At 45.1% G+C, this 27,103-nt stretch overlaps 1 protein-coding gene across 1 annotated transcript in view; it reads right to left on the bottom strand.

Moving 5' to 3' along the window:
- The window catches only part of WHRN (whirlin), a 52,517-nt gene that overhangs the window by 23,697 nt on the left and 1,717 nt on the right, over positions 1-27,103 (bottom strand). Inside the window, exons 2-3 of the mRNA XM_042480559.1 lie at positions 25,309-26,221; positions 1,215-1,430 (exon numbers count right to left, since the gene is read on the bottom strand). Coding sequence (XP_042336493.1) covers positions 1,215-1,430; positions 25,309-26,184 — 1,092 coding nt within the window. The 5' untranslated portion in view covers positions 26,185-26,221. The remainder of the gene's footprint in view (positions 1-1,214; positions 1,431-25,308; positions 26,222-27,103) is intronic.

Raw genomic sequence — 27,103 nt, 5'->3', positions numbered from 1 at the left:
AGACGTGGCAGGCTCAATAGCCTCTTCAGTCGTGGCAGATGAATACAGCGGACAGAAATCTTACTGACATTTCTAAAAAACCTTTAACCAGGATTTAGCAAGCCGCCCAAAGCCAATGAATCAATAAAGACTGGCTGATGACTGTAATGGGATGCGGCAGACGCTCATGAGCGAAATAATCTTGGATTGTCTGAAACAGGAAAAGGAATGATTAAATGGCTATCAAGGTCCCACTGGAATTCATTTCATCCTTGTGATAGGATCTGTATATTGCAAGAGCGGGCAAAGTATGCTCCTCACAGTGCTAGGTTTGCAGCTTTCAAAGGCCCACATCCAGCATCCTCCAAAAATGATACTGGGTACTCAATGTAAGCCAATGTGGAGTAGTGGGTTGAATGTTGGACTATGACTCTGGAGATCAGGGTTTGAATCCCAGCCCGGCCAACCGACTGGATGTCCTTGGGTAAGTCATACTCTCTCAGTCTCAGAAGATGACAATAGCAAACCCCTTCTGATGAAGCTTGCCAAAGAACCCTAGGATAGGGTTGCCATAGGGTCGACATAAGCAAAAAATTGACTTGGAGGCACATAACAACGACAGTGTTGAGTAATTAGCTGTATACAAAGACTTCTTGAAAGTCTCCCTGTTATTTCTGGTGAGAGAAACATGTTGTTGCTGTTGTTGTTGCTGCTGGTGAATTCTGTCTTCAACCTTTGGTCTGCTTGGAGTAGAAGGACATGCAATGAGTGTGCCATTTTTATATGTGATAAATGTTTTATGTGCTGTCCATTCTTTTAAAATGTATTACAGCTTGGGCATATTGGGCAACCAGAGTAATGAGTTCCTTTGAAAGAAGTTCCTTTTCAAATTCCCGACTCAACGTATTTGACATATGCTTTTTGCAAGAATGGATGAGGATCTCTCCCTAACCTTTGCTTCTGGATGTTGGAGCCCAGCAACATCTGGAGAAGGAAAGCTCTGAGAAGCACTGACATAGAGTATAAAAAGCATGGACTTGGGGAAGTTCCTTCTCCCATCTTGATGGTTCTCCCACACATTGCCCTACCAAAGGCTACATCAATGACTCCCAAACTCTGGTCCTTGAGGTATATTGGACTTCAGCTCCCAGACACCTCAACCATCATGGCCAATCTGGAGTACCAAACATCTGGAGAACCAAAGTTTGGGAGTCACTGAGCTACATGGTGCTCACCTTTTTCTCATCGCCTTCTTGGAGGAGCTGGAGGTGGCTCCTTTTCTCGCCATCCTTCCGCAGGGAGCTGCTCTGGTGCTGGGGAAGTCCGGTTGGGGGAGACACGCTCCGTCCCTGGGGGTCCACCCAAGTGTAGATATGGTTGGTAACATAGCCTCCGGGGATGCGTCCTACTGAGTGGACCAAGAGGTTCAGCTTCTTGGAGCCCTTGAGTGCCTAGATGTCAACGAAAAAGATTATTGGTTAAGATGAGAGCCAACTCAAATGGAAGAAGCATGCCATTGATACCCATCACTCAGTGGCAAAGTCACTGGTGGCTCCATGTCAGTCGGGTGGTGAGTCCACTTTGGATTTTAGTCTGAACTTTCAAGGTGCTAGCCAAGGTATTTTGGTGCAAAATAGGCCCAGGTGTAAATGGCTGGACCAGAGTGTCTGATGGATCCCAGATCAATAGTTAGCGTGTTTGGTTTGGGTTTTACTCCAAACTGTAAAGAAAGCTATCCAAGGTACTGGATCTATTTTGGTGTGAAATGGGTTCCAGTGTAGAAGAATGGCTCCGCAGTGCTCAACCTATTTGGGAACAGGGTTCAAATCTTTGCCTAGTCCCTTGAAAGTTCAGACTGAAACCCAGAGCGGGTTCACCGACTGACATAAACACCAGCTGATGATAGTTTGGATGTTGCGGATTATACGTTCCTTCATAACACAATCCCTTATGCATTTTGAACTCTTCAGTGCTAGAAATATTCTGCTAGTTTGAGCAACAACAATGTTTCTTTTCATCTTATGGATGCAAGTCACTAATTTGACACAAACCTATCTTAAAACACAACATAGCAGTTCTCAGATACTACATTACCCCAAATTGGAAACCAGGAGTGAAAAAAACAGGAGCACATTTACAACAAGGAAAGCGCAAGGTCTTTGGGGACATTACAGCACCGCTACAGCCAACACTCTCTTTTTCTATAATAAAGACGACTATTAAAACATATATATTTCTTTTTTTAAAAGAGACACTCAAGCAACCATCAGACTTATAATAGCCATCCACTGAAGTCATCTCCAGGATGCTTTATAACTAACTGCTTATGAGACTAATTGGCTGTAAATCCCATTGTCTTAAACTTTTATGGCTGACAAGCTCAGACTGCTCCTTGCTTGAGCGTCTAAAGGTTGACTGTTGATACGTTTGATGGTCCTTAGCATTAAGGATTTAAAGATAATTGTTCATGAGTGACTGCTATGTTCTGGCTAGACTAGCTTACCTTAACCTGGCACCCTGCAGGGCATAGGGACTACAACTTCCATTATCACCAGCCTCTTAAATTCCAGACCAGCCTGGCATTGCGGATATCTTTTGGTTTCTCTCTCTCTCTGTTGTGTGCCTTCAAGGCATTTACGAATTATGGCAACCCCCTAAGATGAAACTATCAAAGACCTGAAGCATAAAAATGTTGGTTTGTTTTCTCCTGGCCATCAAATGAATGAAAAGAATCACCTAGAACTGGAAGATGCGCAGCTTGAAAATGGATAACTGGTGGCATTGATGGTTGTCGTTGTGTGCCTTCAAGTCATTTCCAGCTTGCAGTGACCCTAAGGCAAACCTATCATGGGGTTTCCTTGGCAATATTTATACAGAAGAGGTCTGCATTGCCTTCTACTGAGGCTGAGAGCATGTCACTTATCCAAGGTCACCCAGTGATTTTCATGGGAATCAAACCCTGGTCTCCAGAGTCGTCGCTCAATACTCAAACCACCACATCATTTAGGGTTGCCATATGTCAGAAACGACTTCAAGGCACCCAGAACAACAACAACAACAACAAGACCGAGATTTGCACCTCTGCCAACCTTTTCCCCATCTACTTTCCATCCCTGTATTATGTTATTCCATTTCCAAGTGGTGAAAAGCTCCAAATAGATCACTCGGCATCTTTGGGACTTATGGGCTTTGTGGTCTCTTCCAACTCTAGGACTCTATGGTCTTGGAAGCTAAGCAGGGTCAGCCCTGGTTAGTACTTGGGATGGTCCTCTCAACAAATCTTGCCACAAAAAACCCATGATAGGTTTGCCTTAGCGTCGCTGTAAGTCAGAAGCAACTTGTAAGGCACACAACTACAAAAGGTAACCCTATCCTGGGAGTTTCTTGGCACGGCTTGTTCAGAGGATGAACCTCTGAGGCTGAGACAATGTGACTTGCCCAAGGTCACCCAGGATCGTGGGCTTTTCTTGGCAAGATTTGTTCAGAGGACAATCCTATGGCCAAACAGAGATTTGAACCCTGATCTCTAGTCATAGACCGACGCTCAAACCAAGCATTATTATCCTCATTACCAGTTCCATGGAAATGTTGCCTGAATGTGTTCATTGTCCCATCTTCTCTCAACAGAACACTTAACCAAGGCTCTAAATGCACGGCAATCATTCCTGAATCAATGAGCCTTTTCGATCAGAGAATGATGCATTTAAAGACATAATTAGGCATTCGGATGAAAGTGATGTCTGTGTATTGGAAAGACTGCAGCCCAGTGGAAAGTACTTTCCTTTCCTTTCCTTTTTAATGGAGATACTTCACAAAAGTCAAATAACAGTTTTTATGGGATTCTTTTGCAAGGGGAAAAAAAACCCCTTCTCCTCCAAAAGTGTATCATAGCTATGTTTGGAATCTGAAATCACAAAAACTAAGGTGGGTGGCCCTCCAGATCTGATTAGACTAGAACTCCCATCATCCTCAACCACTTGAACAGGGCTGATGGTATTTGGAATCAAACAATACTCAGCAAGTTATAGGTTTCCCATCCTTGATGCATTTTTTCTCTTCATCATACCCTAGTCTTGTCAGAAGAAAGCAACTTGAATGCCTCCAGGACTAAAACTTCCACAAACCCCTTCCATTTTGGCTAATGCATGGGGTTAATGGGAGTTGTAACCTGGAAGGCATCGCCTTGCCTATCACAACAGTATCCTGGATATTTCCCATAAGGCCAAGGAGACGTTCTTGCAAAACCGAGCATGAATCTCTGCTCTGATGCAATGGAGTTACAGAATCATCCAAAGTCAAAGTGGGAATGAAGAAGAACGCCAAGGAGAGTCATGCAGCTGATCTCACCAGAAGAAAGCCAGGTATCAAAGTAACTAACAACATGGGCTTGGAAGCAGGGTGTCTTTTGCAAGATCTGCCTCAGGCAGCAAAATATCAAGGGACAGCCGCCTCCGCCTGCGGCCTCCCCTTTGCAACAGCAGCCATTGTGTGAGTAGATTATAATGGACAGCATGAGAGGTTAGGGATAATGAGAGCCAAAGGGAACAGGCGCCGGGGAGGTTTTTTTTTCAGGGGACGATCGATCCCTTGCAAATGCAATCTTTTAATTATCTGTCAAGCCTCCCATGATTTAAGCAAACGGCCTTGTTAATAAAAGAAGTGTGTGTGTGTGTGTGTGTGTGTGTATATCAGAGAGGGCACGCTTCTTTTTTTCCCCTCTTCAAAATAGCATCCCTCCCTTAAACTGCCTTCCACTCTGGCTCATAAATAGAAACAGACTGACAGCAAATGGCTTGCGGCTCTATTAAATGGATTTGCGATACGGCGTTTTATTTGCGAGGGATCAATGGCGGCGACATATGCCATCCTTCACCCTGATCCGTTTATGAAAATAACACATCCCACCAGCTGGTGTGTTTTTTCAGTGACAGCGGCTGCATCTGACCCTGGGCTTGGACCGGTCATTTCTATGCCTGGCGCAAGCTTCCAAATATCAGGGGGAAATCTGGACCCTTCCCTGGTTTCAAATAAAGGTGCATAAAACTCTCTAATACATTTATTAATTTTTATTAATTAATTAATTAATTAATTTTTATCCCGCCTTTCTCCCAAATTATTGCAATGCACATTATTGCAAGGATAACTGTATAGTCTTGACAGAACTAAGCCACAGGGTTTCAGTCTTGGCCTGCCAACAAAAGGAGAGCATAGATGGGAGGCTGTCTTAACTTCCAATGGAAGGAATATAATAACGCCTATGAATATATAAATGCCCAAGCATACAATAAAGCAAGAATCCTTGCAATGATTCTTGTCTATTCTGACTGAAGTAAGCAACAGGATTTCAGAGTGCCATTGGAGGAAAGGCATAGATAGGGGCTAGTCTAGTCTAGCGGAAGGGAGTTCCACAGCCGAGGAGCATAATAATGTTGTAATGATCCTTGCAATAGTTATTGGCTAGTCCAACTGAGGTAAGCGACAGGATTACAGTCTTTGCATACCGTTGGAGGAGAGCATAATGGGGAGGCTAGTTTAGCCTCCAGTGGAAGAGAGTTCCAAAGGCGTGGTGCACAATTATGCTCCAAGGCACCCCTCTCCTCCCTGCAAGTCCTTTGCTTTCAAAAAGTTTCAACATTCTTCAGAGGCAGCGTCTCAAAATCTCTTTTGCATCACCAATAGTTTCTTTTTCTCCTTCCCTAGCAGAACTGCAGATGCCGTAAATCAATGCCCATTAATCATGGCTTGTTTTCGGGAGGCCTGATGAACCACCTCCCTCCCACCTGCTGCCACCCTCGCTTCCACTGTGCCAGCCACCCTGGTTGCCTCTCTCTGCTCTTAATGAAATGAGCAATCGAGCCCTATTCATTTTTGGCTTGGCGGCGGTGCCTGCCACTGCAATTCGCTGTGGGAGGTCAGGAAGCCTTAACTAGAGCCTTGGCTCCTCCACAGAAAACCCTCCTTCGATCAAACCACAACAGAGAACCAAGAACAGGTCTTGTGAAAGCATCCCTTTGCATCATATTTGCTTTCCAAAGCAAAGGCAGGCCAAGAGGAATAAAAGAGAATGCCTCTTTTCCTTTTGTCTACTACCATCACCATTCACTGTTGGTCAGTCTGGCTGAAGTTGATGGGAACTGGAGTCCAACAACATCCAAAGCACATTGGCTTTCTAGCATCAAGGGAAAGTTGAAGAAAGAATTAGGTGATCTCCAGGGTGCTAAAACCATCACTAAGATGCCTTATTGCCATCATGGTTTGTTGGAGAGCGACAGAAACTCCCCCAGCTGTATTGTTTGCTAGAAGCTGGCTATGGTGAAATCACTGTCTGTTTTGCCTGGTGGGTAGCAGGAGATGCCAGCTCTTGAAGAACTTCCACTATGCAATGGGCATTTGCTGCATCTTATTCTCCATCAGATGTGGGCAACTGTAGTCCATCTAGACTAGAGGCCATTTTTCTGTCCTAGGATCTGACTGCCCAAAGTGCCAAATAAGAAAAAATTGAAAGTGGGTGGACATTTATGTCTGGTCATGAAAAAACAGTTCTTAAAGTATATAATAATGATGCTTACGTCTTGTTTAGAAGGTGAATTGCCACCTCTGGAGGGTTTACCATCTCTTTGTTTGGCTAGAAATGTGCAATCCAGAGCATCAGCGGCCACAGCAACAGTCTTGAAGCCACACGCAGCCACAGAGCTGCAGGTTGCCCACTCCTGTTCCCAAAGAAGGTTTTGGGAATCTATAGTTTGATCAGTTCCAGCAGCCGGAATGGAAAATCAGAGCCCGACCCTTTTTGTTCAGGATGAGAAGAAAGCCATGGTGATGGATGGAGGAGGCATCCAATTGCACAGGCAACAATCCTAGCCATGCCTTGGAGTGCTTTTATACTATTAGTAGAAACAGGTGGGTTGGAATACGTTGAACTACTATAGTGCTCAGCCCGGTGAGCCCAATTAAACAGAGACATTACTGACCTAGTCTGCAGCAAAGGAAATGGCATCACAGATACGCTTGATCCTGTTTTGGCCTGAGGAAGCAATTGGGAAGAAGAGATGCAGGAGCGATGCCTGGAGCTGCATATATCGGTTAAAAGTTTCAGGAAGAGAAAGCCTTGGAGAGCATTGAAATGGAGGAGCCGGGCGGTGGAAGTTGGTGGCTCCCATGCTGGACCTGCCCCAGGTTTCATTCCATACTTCCCAATGAGCTGAATCTATCCAAAATTCAGCAACTAGCATAGTTCGGACTAAAACTGTCCAACACGCTCAATCTAGCCAAGATTCAGCTACTAGCATAGTTCTGGACTACACCACTTTAACTGCCATGGCTCCATCCTACAGAATCCTGGGATGTATGGTTTTGTGAGAGACCAACGTCCTTGGGCAGAGAAGGCTCAAGACCTTGTAAAACTACAAATTCCAGATTTGCAGCTTGACACTACTTTAAGTGCTGTAGTTCCATCCTATGAAGTGGTGTCCAACTGCATTATTTCTACAGCGTAGATGCACCATGAAACCCAGAATGGATTCACCACTCCCACTGACACATAATTCATCAGCTAACATTTGACTTCAATGCTTTCTCAGATCCAGATTCATCACGACTGGTCTGAAAAAAGTTCAAGGCGTGACTGCAGAATAGAGGCATAGAACCTGTTGCTATCCAGATATTGATGAACTATTATTCCCATCATGATTTCCCACCCACCAGACTGGCTGATGGGACTCAGAGTCCAAGAATATCTGGCTCCTCAGACCTATAGTTGTCGCACACCTGGAATAGGAGCATTCCCATGTTGCAAAACTTGTTGCAACTCCCCACTTTGCTTTTGAGCTAGTCTACTTTTTCGAAATGTGTTCCAGCAATGAGAAGTTTGTGCATATGCCACCCAAGCCCCATGATTGACAGCACAATATTGCACCAGTTAAGTATGTTGCCAACACAGGCAGCATGACAACAAAAGCATCATAATTTTCTGGAGCATCGTCGCCAACAAGGAAGGGGGGTAATGAGGCTCCTTCCGTCTTTCTGAGGGAGACGAACAAATAACACACTCAGCCGTGAATTATTTCTGCACGAGGCAGCTCCATTTTCTTCCAAAACATATTTTAGTTGTGTGGGGCGGGCGGGCGAGATGATGCATCCACTCATCTTGTTGTGCTGTTAAGTTGAACTCAAGGCCTCTTTCGTTTGTTTGCTTTTGTTGCGTTTATTGAGAAATTTTGAGTTTTAGAATCCATCTCTCAAATGCAAAGAGAGGAAAACATAAACAGAGAGAAGGGGGAAATGGGGGAAAGGGCAGAGTTTTTCAGAAGGGGAAGTAATGATCATAGAATTATAGAATCCTAGAGTTGAAAGGGATCCCCAAGGGTCTTCCAATCCAACCCCATTCTGCCATGTAGTAAGACACAATGAAAACATTCCCAACAGATGACCCTCCAGCTGCTGTGGTGGGCTCTCCATCTTTGAAGGTCTTTAAACAGGGGTTGGATGAGCATCTTTCAGGAGAGCTTTAGTTGTGCATTCCCGCATAGCTGGTGACTGGATGAGTTGGCATGGTTACTGTTGTTGTTGTGTCTCCCCAAGTCATTTCTGACTTATGGTGACCCTATCAAGTAGTATTCTTGGCAAGGTTTGTTCAGGAGGGGTTTGCCTTTGCCTTCCTTTTGAGGCTGAGAGAGTGTGACTTGCTCAAGGCCACCCAGTGGGATTTCACAGATGAGCGGGGATTTGAACCCTGGTTTTTCAGACTCCAATGCTCAAACTGTTACACCATGCTGGTTCTCAGATGGCAGGGTGGTCCTTTCCAGCTCTAAAATTTGGTGATGCCATGACAGCCAGTGTGGCAGAGTGGTCTGAGTGTCAGACGACGACTCTGGAGACCAGGGTTCAAGTCCCTGCTCAGCCATGGAAACCCAAGTCGCCTTGGCCAAGTCGCACTCTCTCAGTGGAAACGACTTGAAGGCACAACACCAACGGCATGAATTATTTGCTTAGAGGCCCAGTTCTACCACTGGTTGCACTGGACCCTGTCAGATAAAGGACTTTAAGGCTTCCTTTTCTGTACTACACCTACTGCATTGTTTACCACCAATCAAGCTTGTCTTATAACAGTGATGTTTGCCTGTTTTTGGTAGCAAACAAAGTCTTGGGGGAGGCCTGGCACTGCAGCCAGTTTCAGCTCAAAACAGCTGGCTGGCTCCCAATCAATTCACTGTGCAATGGGGCAAATCCAGTGCCCAAGGCTTATATCCTCTGCAAAGTCCTGGATGCATGCCACTGTTCTCAGCTAATGAGATCCACACCTCCCCACCGTTGTATCTCTCTCTCGCAACGCGCAAAGCAGGTCCCTCCGGTGCCAGAGCAGCGTTCCACCGAGCTCTTTTTAAGATGCCAAAGACGATGCCTGGCTTTTTTAAAAGGTCACTCCATCCAGCTCCGGCCGAGCAAAGGGAACATTAAAATAATTGCTAAGAGATTTGACCGGGGTGCGGGTGAGAAAGACGTTGACTCGGCGTAATCGGCGTGCGAGACAAATGTTCCAAGAGGACATTGCCGAATGCACAGGCACGCCTGGAAGGAGTGGAAAAGAGTGCAAGGCCCCTAAGAATATGCACCAACGTGAGCCTCCAACCCAAGCTTCCAACCCAAAGATGCAGAGAGATATCATAAAGCAACCGATTAGAAAGAGAGGCAGCTCTGGAGAGAGTCTTTTCTTTTTTGCTGGACTTTTGCTGGATTTGTCGGGTGCCAATTTCTTTCCCCTGCAGTCTTTTTTGCTTGTTTTGTCTTTTCAGAATGGCTGCTGTTCCCAAACGCAGAGCTCATCTATCACAGTTGTCTGGACCGGGGCATTTGGAGCAACAGGAGTGTTCTTCTGAGACAAGCAAAGCCTCTTTTGATTTAAGCAGAAACTATAATCTGGGCAGCCAAGTCTCTCCCCACTGGCTAGTCCAACCGTTCTTTTATTGAGGACTGACCAAATGTGGCACTCGAAGGTCCCTAAGCTGATCTATCTGCTTCTTTTTCTACATAGAGGGTTTCCACCAGGATTAGGCAATCTGGTGCTTTCCAGATATTTTGAGCTAAACCCCTGTTTGTACCTGATCACTGGTCCATCTGTGCTGGGTTTTCAAAGAATCTAAGAGTAGGAAGGGACTACAAGAGTCATCTAATCCAACTGCCTTCCATGTAGGAATATATAAGTAAAGCACTCCTGGGAGATGGCCACCCAACCTCTGTTTAAAGATCTCCAAAGACGGAGACTCCACCAAACTCCAAGGTGACCTGTTCCACCGTCAAACAATTCTTGCAGTCAATAAGTTCTTCCTAAAATTTAGGTGGGATCTCTTTTCTTTCACTCTAAACCCATTGCTGGTGTCACCCAGTACTAACTAGGCCGGACCCTGCTTAGCATTTGAGATCAGGCAGAATTGGGTGCCTTCAGGCTATTTAGGTGTTGTTTGTGCGCCTTCAATTTCTTTCCAACTTATAGCTACCCTAGTGCCCTATCATGGGGTTTCCTTGGCACGATTTGTTGAGAGGTGGTTTGCCATGGCCTTGCCCGAGGCTGAGAGAGTGTGACTTGCCCAAGGTCACCCAGTGGGTTTCATGGCTGAGAAGGGAATCGAACCCTGGTCTCCAAAGTCATAGTCCAACACTCAAAACTTAATGCCACACTGGCTCTCTAGGATACCAAATCCATCATCTTGTAGCCATGCTGGCGGGGGAATTTTGAAAATCTGTCCAAAAATTGTTTTTCTAAACTTTACATGAAAAAGTTCAAGATTATCATGGAGTAAAGGCCAAGGGAGGGATGGCAAGAGGAGTTCAACGAGGGCAAATCCATTTTATGAAAGCTGAAAAGGGATCAATAACAGGGACCGGAAAGGCTGAAAACTCAACAGGCCACCCACAGAAATGGGGTCACTGCACCGCTGTAGATTGTGTCCATAATCCCATTGCTCCTCATCACTTTTTGTGCTGATTTAGGAGCCGGTTTATCTCTGCACTTGAGAGACTCCAATTCCAAATAAAAGAAAAGAAAAGAAATGAAAAGGGAACATCTTTATATACCCTTTCAGGAGAGAGGAGATATGATGGTATTGTTTTCGGAGTGTGCGAGAAACTCAGAGGCAGGGGAAGAAGGGGAAAACTAACACAGGTGGCCATATATTTTAGCTCGCCTGCAAAGGGATGTGCTCCAAGGCAAGCCAAAAAATGAGTGGCACTAAAAAAAAAAAGGGGGGGGGGGCAGGAAAAACATTTGCTGTTGCTGTTGGAGAGTGAAACAGCTTGGGGGGAAAAGGGAGAGTTTGTTTTAAAAAGAGATTTGGGGAAGCGAAAGACCTTGAGATATTCATCCACCCACCTGTCAGAATGAGCGACTAGGACAACCTGGGCATTTTTTTCCCCTCGGTTGCCTGAGTTATAATGTGCCACATGTATCATATCAGTTTGGCACAGCAGTCTGTTCAGCCGACATATGGAAAATATCATCGGGAGCTACCTGATGCACTGGGAGAATGGAACAAGTGTGTAATCCTCTGCGCCAGTGAGCTGTGCCACTTAATGCAACAAGACAGCATTGCTTCACACTCACACACACATCTACCCTGTGCACACACACACACACACATAGCCTTCTGGGCCTATTTTTTTAAATGCATTTACCCATCGAAAAAAAGGACTTTGGATACTGCTGGCTTAACTCTTAAACCCATCACACATGCCAGGGAGCATTTTGTCCTCCCAGAAGCAGCTGGCAGCCTTGAGCATTGACTGCTTTAGCTCAAACTGCTGCAATGTGTCATTGAGGATCTATAAGCCATCTAAAACAATGATTTTAGCTTCAACAAGGTTGCATTGCATAAATAAAACAATGAAGCCTCAATAAGGTTGCATCGTATAAATCTCTGCTGCGGTGGATGATGGCTCCCATGTCAGTGGGGCAGTGAATCCATTCCAGGTTTTGGCTTGCTTGAAAGGGACTCTCCATGAAACCTGAAGCAGAGTTACCATTCTCCATTGCTTTCGGCTACATAGTTATCTGACAATCAGAAATAAAGGATGAAACACAAGCAAAAATGAAACAACAAATGATGAGGGATTGGAACGAAGGAAAGTCCCAAAATAGTAGCTGTCACCAACCAGGAACCATTTAAGAGAAGATGAATCGATGCTTATCTTCTCAAGCAGCAAACCTCAAGGCTGGGTGATCATTTAATAGGGACAAGAAAGAGCTGCAAAAATGGTGAGCTTGCACATTTTCCTGAACACTTCAACAGCCTGAATGGTCCAAAATGTAGAGAAAGTGGGGAGAAAGCAATCGTTTTCAAACATAGGCTCGATGTAGTAGTCACTCTCTCTTCCAACAGAGAGACTCAGTCAGTCAGTTTACCCTAAGAGAAGGATTACTACACCTGGCCAAATATCTCCCCTAAATTTTGAATCATCCACCCTGTTGAAGAACCCTGGAGGACCTGCTAGGATTTGTCTCTGTGACGTTCTGGACTTAGCAGAGACATGTAGTTATTAGATAAGGTAAGATTAAGGATAGTTATGCATGCAACGTGTAGTAAGGTAAGAATCTGTTGGGAGAGGTGAGAGAATGAAATGTTGGTAGTGCCTGGTAGTTGGCTGAATGTCTAAGGTTATTTTTATTTAAAACGGCTAGTATGTGTGATAGGTTGAAGAGTTGGAGATGTTCGGAGAGTTAGTCAGGGTCAGAGACAGAGATTAGTTAGAGTCAGAGTCAGTTAGGGCATGAGTGAGCAACGTGAGCCAGAGTAGTATCAGTCAGGATTTACAAGTATTTAAATAACTACTCTCTGGTGTTCAATTTGATGTGTCCTTATGTTCAATTTCTGTTTAATAAATCCTTTTTTTACATTGTACACTTGTGTCTCTGAGAACGCTACATAAGGGATATTGGAAAGCTTGAGTTTAGGCACATGGAGTCCATTGTGGCAGTGGCTATGGTAGTGTCCTGAGGGTACATTGAATGAATAAAATAATAGATAGGAACCCCAAAGACATCTAGAGGCCACCAATATTTGATGCCATAGCGGTGGGACAAGAGATGGCCCTTGCATTGATGGCTGAGGCAGGAGTAGGTAGAAACTCTCTTGTCATCTTATGTGAAACTTTAGTGATCCTTGTATTACAACAATCTCCAAGTTTTATTTCTTTATTTCTACTTTTTGGGTATTTTTTAAATTTTCAGACTGCAGATGATGTACCAACCATAACTGACAAAAGTATTTCATCTCAGTAGGTATGGACACCATCGTGAAGAGCAGTCATGATCAACTCATTTGTTTGGCTTGTGACCAGTGGTCATCGTATACTGGAGTTGTTTCCCTTTCCTTGCAGTGCAGACTCTTCAGGAGAGAATCAATTAATTAAAGGAATGTTTGTAAACACAGCCAGCGGCAGAAACCCTGGGACAATCCTTTTCAACAGAGCCTCCTTTCAACTCCATCCAAGAAACACTGCTGTGTGGCCGTCTAACATCAGCCGCGCCATCGCAAGCGACTCGCTTCACCCGCTAACTTTCCGACCTGTCAACAACAGCCCCCTTTGGTTCATCCAATGTTGGCGATTGCTTGTCAGTTCCTAACACGCTAGAGAACGGAGGGACCTACATTGACATTCAGAAAGCAAAATCCAGAAACCACTGAGGGATGCTCCATCATTGACCTCAACGTCATTGTGCTCCCGCTGCCGACAATGAATAGGAATGCTGCAGAGCAAAGCTCCTGCAGGAGAAACCATGATCGTATTTGATACCATCTCCCTCGGGCGCAATTGTGATTATGAACTGCTTTCACCACAACGGCAGAGGTGGGCAAAGGGCAGTTCTTCTTCATGGTCTCTGTGACCAATGGTGCCATCCTGAGCCTGTCCAAAAGGACTGCAGAAGCACAGGATAATCCTTTGAGTTCACAGATGACCGCTGGAAGAACCACAGTTGCAGGAATGCAACCTGCCCTTCTTCTTTGTGGTCTCTGTAAGAGTAGTTTGTCTCCAACTCAACAGGAGAAGAGGAGAAAAGGGTGTGAGTCATGTACTTCCCAGGAGGCTCATGCAAAAGCAAACTGCTGCAGCCTCTCCTAGCTTATACCTTTTGCCATCATGGCCACACACTGATGCTGCTTGGCCACACAAGTCCCAATTTCCAGCTTCAAAAGGTTGGAAGGTATGCTGCTTTATGGAATGGAGTACTCCAATTTCACTTGAGACACACACTATGCTCTCCACCAAGACAAGATTAATCGACTTTCTCTCCTTGCATTTTGTGCCCTTTGACTCTTCCATTTGACTCCTTTCTTCTTTTCTGTCCCCCTCTGAAAATATAGATTTGCCAGCTTAGTGGATAAACTTTCTTCATCTCTCCAAGCAAGCGCCGGGCAACAAAAGTTGCCATAAATGTGATAGTCTTTATGGCGCTGCGGGAAGCTTTGATGCAGAAGTATCTGGGTTATTTTAGAGGTGACCATATTCAGTTCCTTACCTCCCTTTGACATTTCCAGCACGACTGAAATGAGGAAGGATAAACAGCGTGATTCTTTGGAGATTTGTGAGATGTCAACTATAACTCCTGACTGTTGTCATGGGAAGCGGGCAGCGGTTTCGGATCAGAAAGCTTCCTCAGACAGACATAACTGAAAGCAAACTTCTTGGGAAGAGACAAGGTCAACAGCATTTTCTTTTGAAGCTAATATATGGCCTTGCATTGCAGTCCTCTTTTCCCTCATGCAAACACTCGATTTAAACAAAGCTATGACAAATGCGGGAGCATTTCTGTTTTAAGACCCAACTGGCTATTTTGGAGAAGGGACAAAATGATTTCTGCAAAATCTAATAAAGGGAAGTGCAAAAGTGGCCCCCGGCGCTGTTTTGTGGTCTCTGAGGCATTTGTTGTTGCATGCCTTGAAGTCATTTCTGACTTATGGCAACCCTAAGGCAAACCTATCACAGTGTAACATAAATAGATACGTATCGTAATATGCCATGCATTATGGAAACCCGAGGTGTAGCATGGCGTAGTAGTTTTGAGTGCTGGAATAACACTCTAAAAGACTAGGGTTCAAATCTCCTCTAAGCCATGGAAACCCACTGGGTAACCTAGGGCAGATCACACTGTCTATCCCAAAACAAGTCTTGGGTCAACGCAAACCATTGTTGTTATCCACCTTCAAGTCACTCTCAACTCATGGCAACCCTATGGAGGAGACATCTCCAAGACCTTCTGTCCCCCATGGCTCTGTCCTAAAAATTCATACCCATGACCTCCTTAATAGAGTCAAGTCATAACAGAATCATAATAGAGTCAAATCATGAACCCTTCATATCTGGGCGATTCTCTTCTTTCTTCCAGATGGAACTGATTTTGGTCCAACCCAAAGCCTTGTCTATGCATGTGGCACATCCAGATATGCCAACCTTTGGCAGCTAGCATTAAAATCAGCTAAAGAAATAAGGGACTGGGCCCGTGTACCCGGTGATTTGGGTCAACCCTACTGATGCATCCCAATGATGTTGGCCCCAATAGGGCCTTCAGGGGAGAGCTTTCCACAGCTGGGGTACCACAGCTGGAAAGGCCCTCTCCTATGTCCCAATACAGTATATTATCTCAACTGACCAAACATGGAGCAGATGGGACACAGAAGATTACAGAAAATAAATAGATCATCGCTTGCCCATTTTTCCAAACCAGGAGTGACAACTGACCTTGTTTACGAAACCAGTTTTTGTTCCCTTGCTACAGTCCACGCAACTCTTGGACTGTACCGAATCCAGCAAATGAGCTCACGGAGATGTCAGAATTGTCCATCTCTATGATCCAGCCTCCAGCACAATTTTACGGTATGTTCCCCTGAGACTCAGCACATTTCTTCCTTCAAGCTTTCCCCGAGAAGCATATGGACACCGTCTCTTCAAATTTCAGAATTTCACAGTCTGGAGACTGTGGGGACAGGGAAACTGACAAGATTTTGCGTTGATCGGACATATGCTTCAGAGCAATGCCTCTCCCCAAAGAAAGAAGCAGACTAATTTAAGCAAATGATGCCCATTGATGGAATCCTCCTCAAATTGCATAACTAGTACTAATAAATGCAGGGTTTTCTTGAACATAATTGGGATTTTCTTTTAAGCACAAGGTTAGGACTTCAGGATACCTCTTGACTACAAATGCTAAGTCCAAGCTGGTTGATTCCTGCAGCTATCTTGGGAAGGAGTGCCATTTTTATCGAAGCCTCATTTTATGAAAAGAAAGTAAACATTAAAAGAACTTCACAGTAAAGCCAGAATTAGCGTCACATCGCCACAATCAGATATGGACTCCATGGAGATAACCATGAAACTCAATTTGAAACAGAGTCAAAAATAAAACCGAGCCGTTCTGCAGCTTGAAAAGAAAGATAAAAGGAGCATTAGTAGAATGAATATGAGGCTGATCTACATGCAACCCATTCAGAAGTCGCTGGACTGCAAAACCCTTAGCCTGGTCAATGGCCAAGGATGATAGGCATTGAGGAGAAGGTAGGGTAGATATAAAGTGATTGAATGTCACCCTAAACATCTCAAGGTCACCCTTATTCTAAAGTATGAAGATCCTAGGAAGGCCTTTTCCTACTGAGCCTTGTGAGAAGACACCAAAGGATAGTCAACTATGGGCTTCCATCAAGAAATGTTTGGACTATAGCTCCCATGTTCTCTCACCATTGGCTGTGCTGGCTAGGGATGATGGGTTGGGAAGCCCAACAACAGCTAGAGAGTTGTCCACTTCTCATCTAACCCAAGAGGTGTGCAAACAAATACCTTCCCAATGTTTTGGACTACAAGTACAGATGTTTTGGGTGACAGAGGACCTCTCAATAACTGCTGAAATCTACGTTCTGCTCCTGCATGTGTTAAGATAGTGAACTATAGGTGGCAAGTTCTCCATGAAAAAGCCCCCAAGCCTGGGCCGACCCTACCCATCCCATGTTAGCCATTGGTTCCTCCTGGACAGAAAGGTGTATAGGAGGGTTTCCTACTTCAGGTGAGTATTGCCCAAGCATCAAGGTCCTCCCAAGCTCCAGAGTCTTCCTGCATCCTTGGTTATGCTTTCATCCTCATTGTTTGCCAGGAAAATTCCCGCAGACAGAAGACGGAGACATCTTAACAATTCAGGGGACATTTGGATGGCAACGTTACATCAAATGTAAAGCAGACCTGATTATAAAGCACAAACGCTGATCGGGAACATATGCGCAGGAATGTTCCCATCTCTTTCTCCAAGTATTTTCCATAAATGCTAATTAGAGATGCGTAACGCCACACATGGAGACCGAGCTAGAGCCCAAATATAATTATCACTTTGATCGGATCAAATAAACCGAGGTGCAAAGATGTTAAATAAATTACGGCAGACTACCCTGCAAACCAGTCCCTGTGCCCTTCCCTTTCTCCTGTCAATGCAATTCTTTCCCCTTCCATCTACGAAACACAAACACAAACACACATACACACCGATTGACCTCGGTACATCTGCCATTATTTGCCGAGCATTTACCAAACCGGCAACAACTTTGGTGACAAGAAGCCCTTAACCGAAAACAACCGACGTTGACTACTTTGGGATATAATCGACACACACTAGTAAATGTTGGTTATTAACCAAAGTGGTTATTTATCCCATCTTTATTCAGATCATGACAAATGGTTTCTTCCCCCCCCCCCCAATAACTCTGAACAAATACTGCTGAGTTCTTTGCAAAGAGAAAACCATTCCTCTCCCCGACACGCATACAGAATAATAACTGAAATTTGGGGTGACCCAGTAAAACTGATGAGAAGCAGATTTAGGACTCCTTTCTATGAAGCACAATTAACCGAAGGAGTTCATTGAACTGCAATTAAACTGAAAACACTGCAATGTGCTGCTCTGTTTTTTGGAGACCAAACTCCTGTATGTTGAACAATCATGTCGAGAAAGGACTTGAAACTGGAACAGGAGGGTTAAGGCATCTCATTGTGGGCAACCATTTTTGTCCCTACCCCAGCCATGGAAGATTTGGGGTCCCTTGTAATCCCCCCCCCCCAAGAGAAATGTTTTGAGACGGACAGCAAAATCACCATTAAATAGAAGATCATCTCCACCAGTGTGGTGTAGTAGTTGAACTACGACTCAGAAGACTAGGCTTTGATTCCTAGTTTGGCCATGAAACCCATTGGGCAAGTCACACTCTCTCAGCCTCAGGGGAAGGCCATGGCAAACCTTCTCTGAACAAATCCTGCCAATAAAACTCCCATGATAGGTTGGCCTTAGGGTTGTCCAAAGTCAAAAATGACTTGAAGGCACCCAACCCAACATCTCTACCATCACCAAAGGCCTTTGGAACTGCAGTTCTCCATCCTTGGCAGCAGAAAAGTGGTGATAGGGCAGAAGACCTTCTTGGCTGGTCAGACCAGGCCAGTCGAGCCAGTAATACTCAAAAAACAGCAACAACAGTTAGGAGAGATGATGGCTTCAAGAAGGAACTCTTAATGATTGGTCAAGAGGATGAGTTAAGAAGGAAGGAGGAACAAGCAGCGAGTCAAGAAGGAGCCAGCTTGGGTTTGTTGTGCAAGCTGGTCAGCTCACACCAGAAACTACCACTCTGTGACACTGATGGACACTGAAGTAAACTCATCATCCTTGTGGAGTCTTCCATGCACCAAGCAAGCTTGCATAGGTAGCAGGCTTCTTCCAATGTCCACTTTCCAAACTACTTCGTAAACACACCAGCCTTGTGGAGTCTTCCATGTGCCAAGCAAGCTAGGTAGAAGGATGCCCACTTCCCAAACTACTGTACTACTACAAAATCCATTGTGGAAAATGCGTATGCATTTCTCAGCCCATGCAAGGAAGAAGTGATCCTACCTTAAGGGAAGGTAGGCATAACTAGCCAGGGATCTTAGGGACCATGAAATGAGGCTGCCAAAGAGGCATAGAAGGATGAAACTGAGAAAGACCCAAGTCTCTTTGACCCTAAACATCTGTAATGTTTTTAAATACAGAGAGCCCTTGGTATCTGTTGGCATTTGGTTCCAGGACCCCACATGGATACCAAAATCTGTGGATGCTCAATTCCCCTTAAATACAACGGTGTAGTGAAATGGTGTCTCTTATATAAAACAGCAACATTGTGAATTCAATAACATCACAGAGCCATGCTGAAGGTCCACAAGCCACACGCGGGCCACATAATTCCCATCTCTACATTAAAATAGCATGCAGTTTAGTCTTCCTAGGAAGGCTACAGAACCTGAGTGGGTCGGAAGATGCCACCAAACTCAGTGAGCTTCCCATCATTGCCGAGGGCTCTACATTTAAATATTTAGCGTCCTTTCTTCCCTTTGCTGTACCTAGTCCCCTGCGTCTGCTTTTATGTGTCATCTTGTAAACATATATATGCATTTTTAAAGGCAAACGCCTTGCAGGGTAACTTTGCTCGCCTGCGACTGTCCTTCTTTTAATCACAGATCAGCAAGGCTCCTGGAGAATGCAATACAGACTGAGGCCATTTCAGTGCTGCATAATTGGTAATCTTCCCCTCTTTCTCTCTCTCTTCAAAAAGCAAAATAGCTGGATAATTATGAAGACGCTGCTTGAAGGGAATTTGATCATTAATAGAGGGATTGTCACAACATGCTTCAGCCTTGCGCTACCAAGACAGGACACTTCGGTCCCCTCTTATGTCACATTTTGCTGCAAAACCAACTTGGAACTAGACCTCCCAGGTACACCTTTGATGGCTTTGGCATAAAATCAGAGGCCACCAGTTGAACAGATAAAAATGCCAAGCACTTGAATAGTCAGAAGCAGCCACTTGAACAGACAATTCAAATTATTTGCACATGGATGAGAGTGCACTGCCTAAGATACAGTGAAGCCTTCTGGTCGCAAATACCAGTCGTTGCATGGCTAATACATGAGGAAACAGCAGAAGCCGGCACTGGAACCATATTGTATTCCTCCTCCTCAACTGACTATTGAAGCCAAAGCAACCAAACTATATAGTATCTGGGAAATTATAGTTGCAGCATAAAAGGAGTGCAATGCAGCATAGTGGTTTGAGTGTTGGATCAGGACTCTGAAGACCAGGGTTAAATTCCCTTCTTGGCCATGAAACCCGCTGGGTGATCTTGGTTAAGTCACACTCTCTCAGCCTCAGGATAAGGCAACGGCAAACCTCCTCTGAAGAAATCTTGCCAAGAAAACCCCATGGTCTTAGGGTCGCCATAAGTCAGAAACAACTTGAAGGTACACAACAAGAACAAGAACAACAACAACAACTCTTCATTCAGTTCCATAAATCAGCTCATTTATAAGTGGCAGACCTCCTCTGAAGCAACCTTGCCAAGAAAAACCCATGCCTTAGGGTTACCATAAGTTGGAACTGACTTGAAGGCACACAACGACAACAAACAACAATCCGGTATCTGTAACTATCTAGTTACTTCAAATCTGTGGGACTCTCTCCCAGGTAAATGTGTTTAGTCTTGGGCCTAAATAATGCAATGTCGCAGCCTATACTTGTGGCTCACGTCAGCAACCCGCACTTATATCTCTTTGCCTTGAGAAGCTAAACAACGATGCAGCCGACAGATTTTTTCCTTCTTCTTCTTGTATCCTGTAGCTAAGAAGCAATGACACAAATTATAGGTTGAAAAGAGAAGGATGAAAGGAGTGCTGAAGAGGTTATAAAGTTTTGGCTGCATCAATGACACTGAGTTGGGAAATGGGAGGTGGAAGCCACAATGATTCTCCAAAGGCGAGTAAGAGCTGGAAAAGTCCTGAGGAAGGTGCTCTGTGTAGGACTGCAACTCCCATCAGTCCAGCCAGCAGACCCACAGACTTGGACCTCAGAGATGGACAACCTAGGTGCCACTTTCTAAAGGATGCACAGAATCATAGGGTTGAAAAGGAGCCCAGGGATCATCTTGCCGAACCCCTGAGAGATGCAAGAAATCCACAGCTTCTCTGGCCATGCGTCTCGTGCATAAAAGTGTCTGACAAAACAGTCTCATTCTCATTCATTCAAGCCAGTCCAGTCCACTATCATGACAGCTCTTACCACCAGGAAGCTTGCGCTAATGCTAATTCAAAATCTCTTGTGATTTGAATCTGCGGCTTTGAAGCAACAGAGAACAAACGCAGTTCATTTTCTGCACGACATCCCTTCCAATATTTGAAGACAGTGAAAATACACATCCGCAGCAGGGATCATACAGAGGACTGCATCTCCTCGGTTGCATCCACACCAGAGAATTAATGCAGTTTGACACTACTTTCACTCCAAGATTATGGAGTTCTGGGATTTGTAGTTTTGTGAGATGTTTAGCTGTCTATGATGCCACGACGAACCACAGATCCCAGGATGGTTTTTGGATACTTAAAAATGCCCCTTGTTTTGGAGAGGAAAAAGAGAAGTATTAGTCTGGTGCAGTGGGAGCCTCGCTGCTAAAAGCAAAGGGGGAAAAGCATTGCTTTGCTGCCTATAAATACTCACTATTATGAGATTAGTAACCAGGCAATTTGCTAGGATTTCTAGGACCTGTAAGATGCGCGTGGGGAAAATCCTGGGGTCAGATAAAAGGGGGTAGGCTTTCCCAGCCAAATGACTCAAATTATTCTCATTGCATGCCTTTTTGATATCCCTGTTCAGTTAGAAGACAAGGAGGGAGCAGACAGAAGCACTGTTATTACTAGCAAATCCCTAGATTACTGTCTTGCATTCTGCTATTTGCGCAAGGAAAAGATCGCAGCAGCCGTTTGCAATGCAGAGAGAATAACACACCAGTTTACTCTGCAGGGCTGTTGTAGGAATGGCAATTCCACCAGGTCAAGGAAGAGAAGGAAAGCCATCAGCTGCAGCCTTTAAATAGAAAAACCAACCCTGCAGGACTTTTCTTCTCCCTGTCTGTCACTCAAGCACCCATTCATCCTAGCTAAGGAACCTCATCCCATGAACGAAGAACTTAGATCCAGAAAGACTATTTGGTGATTTGATACCAAGAAAGGTATCACTGTTTTGTGGGTTTGGAACATATATCCGGTTATTTACGTGACACAAAATGCATAGAGAGAAACAATACAACAACACAAGTAATGGTATATCCAATTTTGTCCCTGAAAGAAGAGGTGGAAAAATACATTTGGCTACCTTTGACATTGTTGGATCGCAACTCCTATCAGCCTCAAGCAGTATGGCCAGTGGCAAGGGATGATGGAAGTCATAGTCCAACATCATCTGGAGGTCTGTGGCTTCCTCCTCCCTGCTTTAGTCTCTCTTTTTCTCTGGTTATCCTTCCCAGTCTATGCAAAAGACCAAAAACAGTGGTTATGTGCCTATAGGTAGACCCTGATAGTGGCACCGATCTAATCTGCACTGCAGAAATAATCCAGTTTGACACCATGTTAACTGCCCTGGCTCAATGCTATGGAATCCTGGGATCTGTAGTTTGTGGTGGTCCCAGAGCTCTCTGACAGACACGGCACCAAACTACACATCCCAGAAATCCATGGCCTTGAGCCAGAGCAGTTAAAGCAGTATCAAACTGCATTATTTCTGCACTGCAGAAGAGAGCACCGCCCTAGGGGTTTCTTTGCCAGGTTCGTTTAGAGATTTGCTACCGCTTTCCTTTGAGGCTGAGAGAATGTGACTTAGGAAAATAATGTTTTCACCCCAAATTTCTGGTATTTGAGCTGCACACTCCTGTAGCTGAAAATGACACCATGTACGGACAAGAGTAGATATATGGCAACTTCAATATTTTGCACATAACCTTTATGGGGATGGAACGAAAGGGAGACATTTCAGCACTCAGGTCCTTCCAATAGCTCTCCTAGCAGCTTACTGACTCTCAGAGCCAATTGTTGCTATGTATCTTTGAGTCAGCGTCACCTTAAGGCAACCTTATCCTTGGGTTTTCTTGGCAAGGGTAACTAGAAGAGGTTTGTCACGGTCTCCCTCTAAGGCTGAGAGAGAGAGCGCATGACTTGCCCAAGGTCATCCAATGGGTTTCCACGGCTGAGTAGGAATTCGAACCCTGGTTTCCTAGAGTCCTAATCCCACATCACAACAGGCTGGCTAATTTTCTAATCCATGTTTTGCTGGTCTGCTAAAAAGCCACTGGAGATCTACCAAATAGATCATGGATCTCCATGTTTTTGCTTGCTCCTGCGGTGCAAAGTCCTAGTGCCACACGACTGGTTCCCAAACTGAAATATCCTCCCAATAACACCACATTTTGCAACCAAAAAGGAATTTGCAAAACACTTGGTAAAAAAGACCTCCTACTAAGCAGTAACTGTCGGTACCATAAATGTTTTTATAAATGCACTAGGAGCGGTGTCGGCATTTTCTATCTAACCCCAAATAGTGTGCTCAATTCTTATGGAAAATACTTCTCTTATAGCTTAATCAGTTTCAGAAATCCATGAATGAAACCGACCAGGTTCTAATTCAAGCCAGGAGTCAGGGGTTTTGAGTAACCGGCGTATTTTTAGCCAGGCTAAAAGGGGGATATTTTTAGCCAATCTCCATTTTTATCACTAATTGAAAAACCTTCGGTTTCCTCTCCCTCCATTAGTCTTATCGGTGAGTCACCCAGAACATTTGGATTGGGAAGACCTTTCTAATAAAAGCCCAATCCACTGCCATGGTTTTATTTGTTTCAACCCAGTGGCATCTTTTTATTTATCCGCATGCTAGTCCAGGCTGACCTATCTTGGCAGGATCCTTTGTGGACTTCTCGCTCCGTCGCAACCATGCTGGGCAGTAAGGAGATTAAGTTTCCAAGAGCGGTTTGGGTTTCTGCAACGGCACTACCTTGTTCAGGGAATTTCACAGTCCAGAACACATTTTCTCTGCATCTACGGTCTCTTTTCTTACTAGCGTGAAAGTATCATAAGGAGCACAGAGACGGCATAGCTCCGGTCGAGAGCGTTTTGCTCGGCGGCCGTCGGAAACGTTTGATCAAAATAATAAAAGGAAATGCACTCCTGGAACCACTTTGCAAATCTGTAGGACAAATGCAACAAACAGTGTTGTGTAGTGGTTAGAGCTGGCCTTGGTTGGTGGTGAGATGGTTGGTGGATCCACTTTGAAAGACCTCTATCCAAGGTCCTGAAGTCTACTCTCAAAATGGGTTCAGTGTATGTTGCGTGACTTCAAGTTGTTTCCAACTTATGGTGACCCTAAAGACAACCGATCGTTGAGTTTTATTGAAACCTCAGAGGAGGTTTCTCTTGAGGCTGAGAGCATGACTTGTCCAAGGTTACCCAATGCACTGCTTCATGAAATTTGGAGGAATGGGGAACAAGTATGGGTTCAAATCTCCATTGACATGGGGATAGTGGAGGTAGCAGCCACCACTGGTTAGAAGGTCAGATTGAGGACAGCCAAGTTTAAGTCTCCACTGAGCCATGAAACTCAATGAGCCACTCAATCTCTTCCTCTCATCCTGGACTACCTCTGGGGGTTGTTGTAAGGAAAGTATGAGGGGGACGATGCCATGTTGAGTGCACAGGAGTCAAAGTAGAATATAAATGTGACTAAATGTGGTGTAGTGGTTTGAGTGCTGAACTACGACTCTAAGGACCAGGGTTTTAATCCCTGCTTCGCCATGAAAACCCACTGGGAGACCTTGGGTGAGCAACACTCTCTCAGCTTCCAAGGAAGGCAATGGCAAAACCTCTCTGGACAAACCTTGCCAAGAAAACCCTTTGAGAGGTTCGTCTCAGGGTCGACATTAGTCGAAAATGACTTGATGGCACACAACAAGAACAACAATTGCAAAGTAAGGAAATCAAATAGACTCTTGCTCACTTCTTTGTTACTAGGTTCCCTTAGACGAATCCAGATTTTTTAGAAAGGAAAAGCTTTCAAACACTTCATCACAATTCAACACCAGGATCCCTTCTCCCAATCCTTAGGCTCTAACCACTACACTACAAGCCTCTCTGCTCCAGACAGACACACCAACAAAGTATTATCTCTACTAGGACAGGGCTGGGAAAAGAGGGGCTGCTGAACCTCAATTTCCCATCTGGCATAAGCAATAGCAATGAAGGTTGGCAGCCTCTGTGCCAGTTGAGGACCAAGTCCGCTTTGGTTGATTGTCCCAATTCTCCAAGGTGCTGAACCTATTATGATTTCCTTAAAAGTCTAGGCTAACAGTCGCGAGCTTTCTCTGAAAAGCAAAATGGAAGCCAACCACTGCCAATGGGCAGGGATGATGGGTGTTGTAGCCCCCTTACCCAAAGCAGTTTGGGTTGAAGTTACCAACCAACCTTACCTTGACAGCTTCCGCGTGGGTCACCTTGTCCAAGGGCTTATCGTTGACTTTCAGGATCTGGTCGCCCACCCGGAGCCCTTCCTTCTCTGCCAAGGAGCCTGGTTCCACCAGAGACACAAAGATGCCCACCCCGTGCTCTGAGCCGCCCCGAATGCTGAAGCCCAAACCTTCCTGGGCCTTGTGGCGCTTGAGGGTGACGTGACGGACTTCTCCACGGAGGGTCTCCACTCCCCAGGAGGCCAACGACGAAGCTGTCCCATCAATGGTGGTGCTCAAATCCACTGGAAGGGGTCTCCCGGAGGTCGGTAGGGGAGAAGAGGACCAGAGGCGAGTGGTTGTGGTGGCAGTAGTGGCAGACGGAAGCGTCACCGAGGGCGATCGAGGGGTCGGGGTCGGGATCGCACCAACGGCCAATGGAGATCTGGGCAGACCCACTTCGAGGCCCGCGCTAGGTCCGGGCAAGAAGTCGGCCTTCAAGTAGAGCCCTTCTGAGGTGTATTGGTCAAAGAGGAGCTGGTCCGAGCGGGGGATGACCAGGCGGAGCATGGGCAGGAGCTGTCGCTTCTCTGGTCCGTCCAGCAGGACCTTGAGGGTCTGGACCAAGTCGTAGACGTTCCTCCGGCAATGGTAGACGTTCAAGCAGTGGATGAACTGCTCCCGCTCTGTCTCGCTCAGCAAGAGGTTGAGGGCCCCGTGGAGTTTCCGGACGTTGGTTGAAAGCAAGCGGATCCCGGGTCCTGAGGCCCCAGGGCCAGAAGGACCAGAGGGTCCACCACTGAGTCCCACTGGAGGAATGGCGTTGGATGGCGAGGATGATGCCGAGGGCACCGAGGAGGCGCAGGAATCCACCGAGAGGCGGTCCAGATCCTCGCTCATTGCCCCCTGCCTCCACCTTGTCTTCCTCCTCTTCTTCCTCCTCAAAAAGAGCCACCGGAGTGGGAAAAGGGATAGTCAGGACATGGAGGAAGAGGGGTTCAGAGATGATGGGGGGCTACCATGTTCTTCTCAACTGGGGGGATCACCTAACCTCATCCTGAAAGGCAGCTAAGCCAAGAGGTCGAGAGGGAGAGCAGGAGATAGAGACAGAGAGAGAAGACCCAAAAGAAGAGAGGGAAGAGGGACATAAGAGCCTTTCTCAGTCTTTCCCTTCTTCTCCTTCTGCTAAGACTTTAAGGAAGAGACTGGGATGCCAAGGCAAAGTCCCCCTCTTGCTCTTGCTATCTCTTTCTCTCCACCTGCCTTCCTGGGATGGAAATCAAAAGGAATAATGTCTTTTTCCAGAAAAGAGAAAAGGGAGGATGGTCTCAGAGGCAGCAGCTCCGGCTCAATAGTCGATCCTTCCCTGCAGGAGATCTATTTAGTCCAACGTCCAAACATCGTCTCTGGAACCAGCTTTGCAGGAGACCTTTGCCAAAAGAGGACCCTTCTTCCTCTGGGCCAAAATCAAACCAAAAATAACAGAGGAGGAAAATAGCCTCTCTGCCTTTTTGTGTGCATGCAATTCATTTAATGCATATATATGCGTATGTGTGTGTGTCTGTGCAATTAATTTAATATCTATATCTATATATAGGCAATTAATTTAATATCTATATCTATATATAGGCAATTAATTATATATATATATATATATATATATATATATATATATATGCAATTAATTTAATTAATGTATCTGCAGTTAATTTAATATATATAGCTGCAATTTAATATATATATATGTGCAATTTAATATCTATCTACATTTAATATATATATATAGCTGCAATTAATTAAATTAATATATATATATATA

Source organism: Sceloporus undulatus, chromosome 7 (assembly GCF_019175285.1).
Source record: "Sceloporus undulatus isolate JIND9_A2432 ecotype Alabama chromosome 7, SceUnd_v1.1, whole genome shotgun sequence".
NCBI classification, from domain to species: domain Eukaryota; kingdom Metazoa; phylum Chordata; class Lepidosauria; order Squamata; family Phrynosomatidae; genus Sceloporus; species Sceloporus undulatus.
This window is presented reverse-complemented; position numbering and strand designations above follow the sequence as displayed.